At 36.7% G+C, this 5000-nt stretch overlaps 1 protein-coding gene across 5 annotated transcripts in view; it reads right to left on the bottom strand.

The window, feature by feature from the left end:
* Positions 1-1842: 1842 nt before the first annotated feature.
* The window catches only part of CAMKMT (calmodulin-lysine N-methyltransferase), a 214051-nt gene continuing 210893 nt past the window's right edge, over positions 1843-5000 (bottom strand). For 2 of the 5 annotated variants that reach the window (XM_053937379.1, XM_053937381.1), the window contains one exon: positions 1843-2033. In XM_053937379.1, the coding sequence (XP_053793354.1) occupies positions 1947-2033 (87 nt within the window). In that variant the 3' untranslated portion in view covers positions 1843-1946. Of the gene's footprint in view, positions 2034-3360; positions 4829-5000 lie in introns of those variants that run through there. The other 3 variants (XM_053937380.1, XM_053937382.1, XR_008429775.1) reach the window with 2 other exon arrangements.

The raw sequence follows: 5000 nt of genomic DNA, 5'->3' as shown, positions 1-5000 counted from the left end.
AAAAAGTACATTAATTGGAGTCAGAGTCAGGAAAAAATAACAGGTCTTTTAGCATGCAGGCTCTGTCAGGGCACAGCGCAGTCTGAATGTTCAAATCCTTTCTGTGAGCATAACCCATCACCCAGGGGCAACATTTTACAACTGAAGGGAGATGATGCCTAATGCAGAGAACCATCATTTTTTTGCTTGTTTTTAATAAGCAATCTTCTACAAGTGACACTGTTTTGGTTATCTGCAGGGAACTGCATCCAAAATAAAAGATACTTTCTGCTACCAAAGGCCTATCTCTCCTTTGCTGTCGTCAGCCACAACAGCTCTTTGTTTTTGGGGGCTTGGCATCTGTTGAGTTTAACCCAGATTCGAGGGTCAAGATGTTTCTTCTCAGGCTGTGGAATGCCATCTGGACTAACGCTTCATGCATCTTCCCTCTACTTTCCACACACTTTCCACACGAGAAGACAATGAAGATCCAATGCCGCTGTTGGACAGCCATGGAAAATATCCAGCTTTTACCCAGCCACAACAATATGCTGGGCTTTTTGGCAGCAAGCCAGCTGCTGACTAAGCAAGGAGTTGTAATAGGCTAAACCCTTTAAAAAAGGAAAAGGAAAGTTAGGTTTGTTACATTCAGCTGTTGGAACAGAGTCCACAGGTTGGAGAGGGAGATGGATCTTGCAGAGGAGATGCAGCACTGGGTCTCACAAAATCTGGGGTCAGCTCTAGAGTGCATTGCCTGATTTCTAAATTGCTATAGGCAATGGAGACAGCAATACTGGCTGTGCTTCGGGTTCCCTCATATGAGGGATGGGCATCATGTGGAGGGTCTCCTCCTTATTTACACATTCATCTGCAAATTTACTAAGTCATGTATTGACCTTCTTTTAGCTTTATGGGATTTTGAATGAGGGTGCCCTCATTTTGATTGCATTAACTAAGTGCTGTTGCATTGCAGATAAGATTCATATTGAAAAATCAACTTTCAAAACAATTTTTCAAAAGATACCAGTGGGCTTACAACCAGTCTTGACTACCAATTTGTAGCAGTGGAGACACCACCTTAATCAGACTCAAGACAATATAAAAAGTGAATAGAAAGATACAAAGCAAAAAAAAAATGCCTCTTTCTGAGGAAACAACATGGGATGACCAGGCTGTGCAGAAAACATTCTAGACATAACCACCAGTGTATGCTGTCCTAGCACTTTCTCCCAGTTTCTCAAAACATTTCAAAAGAGTTAAAGGAATTTGCAGTTTGACATCACTGTTGGAAATCCCTGCCTTAAAAAAGAAGAAACCCACACACTGGGAAAAAAAAAAAAAACATTACAATCAAGGCAAAACTACATGTTTATAATTTCTCCTGTGAAAAAAAAAGGACTTGGTTATTCCCCTTTTGCATTAGAGATAGTGGGTAATAAAACACTGTGCTGTTTGACTTGCATGTGTTGCTGCCTTTTTCCTCTTCCCCCACCATATCAGCTGTGCCACCTGCCATATCAAGAGGAGTATCAAAAGCTCCACCCACTGCATCCTCTTTTGTTCAGGGAACAGCAAAGGAGAGTTGTAATGGAGATGTAACACTTGATTGACCGTTTGCAGCCAGGCTCAAGATATAAAGATGCTTTTTGTGGGGGGAACAATTTTAATCCAGCTTTCCTCCTTGTGCAAACACGTAGCCATTACAGCCACAGGCAAAACGTGAATGACTTGTCTAATCAGGATTTTGAAGCTGGACTGGTACCTGGGATTACAAGTTCTCCTGCCTCATCTCACATTCTTAAGACATTTTTTGTTTAAAATAAAATTTATTTCCTAAATGGAAAGATTTTTCCCAATGTTCTAGAATGCTATCAGTTGGGACTAGTTTGCAATTTTTAAGCAAGGTGTTGCCATATCTCACAGCAGGAAATGGAATACTTTCTTCTTGATCTTTCATATCCTGAAGATTACTCAACAGTGGCACCAGGTGCAATGAGAGCTGTGCCCAAGGAATGGATGCCCACAAGAATATAATTCCTCTTTGCCTTTTTGCTCTGAAAAAGAAGACACAGCATTGCTGTAAGAATTACCTAAATATGTGAAGGAAAACTTGTATCAGCCTAACATGTCCATTCTCAGTGAAGCCAGCATAGCTCTTGTAAGGTGCCATTCAACTTCAAATGCTTTGCAAACACAAAGTAATTAAGCTCAATATTCTGTTACAGAACACTGTAAATTATATCATTAAAAATATACCAAGTATCAGAGACGAGTTAAAACACATGGCATAAAAGGCTCCGATACATTTTATAAATATGATTTGACACAATGCCTAACATTTACTTAGCAAAGATATTTGATGTATTAATAAACACTGTATTTTTATTAAAATTTAAGTGCTCAGAAACAATTCAAATACCTACTAATGCAAGTGACTCAGAGATGCATCTAAAAGAGAACACTCTTAGTGCCTCATGTAAATCCTATATCTGTGACTTTTCAACACCCATTGTAAAACAAAAAAATCAAAACCAGAACTTGTTTATGTACCTCTAAAAATGTGTACATGGACCAAACCTGCAAGCACTTATGTAGATGAGTAACTTTACTGCCTGTGGAGCTCCAATATGAGTTTGCAGGATGAAGCCTAAAAGCATCTTTGGTAAACAAGCCATCAATTACACACTTTAGGGATGGCAGCACCTGTGCAAAGGCTTCAACTCAAACGACAGACACTAAAGAAATAAAAAGCAATTATCAGCTACGAATTTGAGTAAAACTGTTTTCTTCTTAGAGCTAAAACCACAATTTTCAAATGACATTGCCTTTACTTTTGGCAACTAACAATCTTTATTAGATTATTGTACAGCAGACATTCAGGTCCTCTCAAAAAGAAAAGGTTCACAAATTTTAATATTGTGCTATTTTCCACACTGCTTTGTTGATTATGAAGATTTCCTTGTACATGCTTTTAGAGAAACAAAGGCACTGCTGTGTGGGACAAACAAAACAAAACTAATTACACTAAAGCCATCTTCACAGCAATTTCAAATTACTCTTAAATTCTTTTGATTTCTTACTACACAAGTATTTTCCAACAGGAGTTTGAATATGAAACTCATACCAGCTATACTACTCAGTTCTAGGATAAATGGTTGGTTTGCATTGCCCCTGGTCTTTATCTAACACCGAGAATAGGCTGCTTTTTATCAAAAGAGGAATAAATTGCTGTTATTGTGATGTTAGCCCATCACTTGGCATTGCAATTCAAGTTTTTGTGCGAAAGAAATGTATGATCTAACTGCGACTTGACCTATGCCTTCTGAGATCCATCTAGGTGCTCTAATGGAGCATAAAAAGTACTGAATACAAGGACGTGCAAAGTGTTAGTGAAGAAATTTATTTGGGATGAAGCAGAAGAGCAAGGGACTTTCAGGAGCTTGTGGTTTACATGCTGGCCAATGACTTGAATATGGAAGAACGCTTATTCAAATTTCAATTCTTTTAATTAATATATTTCAGCAGGATTCTCTACACTTGCTTGCAGCTAGCATCTTCCTCTCTCAGTCATGGTCTGTGCCTCTCTCTCTTTTTTCCGACATTTTAGAAGTGTTGTGGTTTAAAGACTGCTACTGAGAAGTCATCAAAACAGTCTATTAAGCTGTTAAGAAATCAGATACTGCTCCTGTTTCTTTGTAGGATTTTTGTCTTTTCCAGTACAAGAAAAATCACATTAAGTGTATATCAAATATATGGACCACAATATATCACAATATAAACTAATTCAAGGGAGATAGTTTGATTATATTATAAAATCCTGTAGTCCTTACAGTGTTTCTTGGAATTTATAAAAAAAAAAAAAAGCATGTGTTTTTTTGAAAGCAATTTCTAGGATAGTAGTATTTAGATTTTAGTCCTGATAAAGACTCACTTTCCATTCATAGTCAGAACCTAAATGTGCTCTTCTTGTACCTAAACAGATAATAAGCACTCAGCACACTCCCCCTTCTTGACACAACACACTGAGACTAATCACACATAATTGGAGAGGAGGAGCAGAGGGGCTGGGCAGGCTATTGTGTCCAAAGGACAAATGGTCAGTTTATAAGGCTTTTGTCTGATGCATAATTTCTTATACATCTACAGGAGGAAAAGTCCTGCTGGAAAAAAAACATACATACACACATATAGAAAAGGAGCCTTCAACACTAAAGCAAATGAGGACATTTCAATCATGGATAGAAAAATCAACAGTGGAATTAAAAAAAAAAGGCAGCAAAATACAAGCATCCAATAGGTGCACTTTAAGAAGATCTTCAGACAACTACTTCCTTACTAATTAAGTGTCATTGCATTCATTTCTTTATAACCAATTATCTAAGCCCACAAAGTATATTATCCATATATTTTCAAATATACCTCAAAATAGCATTTAAAGAGATCAACAAAGCACATGCAAGTTTAAAGGCACAAAATAGAAGAAATCCAGCTCTACACCTTTGTTAATGCATACATGTGAAGTCTGATCAGTTTAACGCTGGAATATAATTGGAAAAATAACTTCCAAAATTATATAAAAAAAAGATGTTTAAATGTTTATACTCTGCAAAACGAGCCACAATATCTTTCTCAGCATTTAGATTAGAAATATATCTCCAAATGATGATTCAGGGACATAAATGGGATTCAGGGACGAAAATTCCACATTGCCTGACCATCCACATACATGGATTAATTTTCAGCAGTCCATATTAAAAAAAAAGGTGGTCTTCTATCTCTATTTGGTTAAAATGAGAAGAAAAGGGTAATGGAGGTTTTCCTCATATGTATCTTTTTCTTCATTTTTCAACTGCAAATAAAAAATGGATAAAGTGAGCAAACTGTATGAAAGCATTTTTAAATTACTGATAGTACTTGTTAAAGTAAATTTCTTGGTATAAATGATACTACTAAAGATTAAACATTTAATAACTACAAAAATATCTTAAGGTCAAATACTAGCACAGGTATAGAACTGTAGG

Source organism: Vidua chalybeata, chromosome 3 (assembly GCF_026979565.1).
Source record: "Vidua chalybeata isolate OUT-0048 chromosome 3, bVidCha1 merged haplotype, whole genome shotgun sequence".
Lineage (NCBI taxonomy): Eukaryota > Metazoa > Chordata > Aves > Passeriformes > Viduidae > Vidua > Vidua chalybeata.
This window is presented reverse-complemented; position numbering and strand designations above follow the sequence as displayed.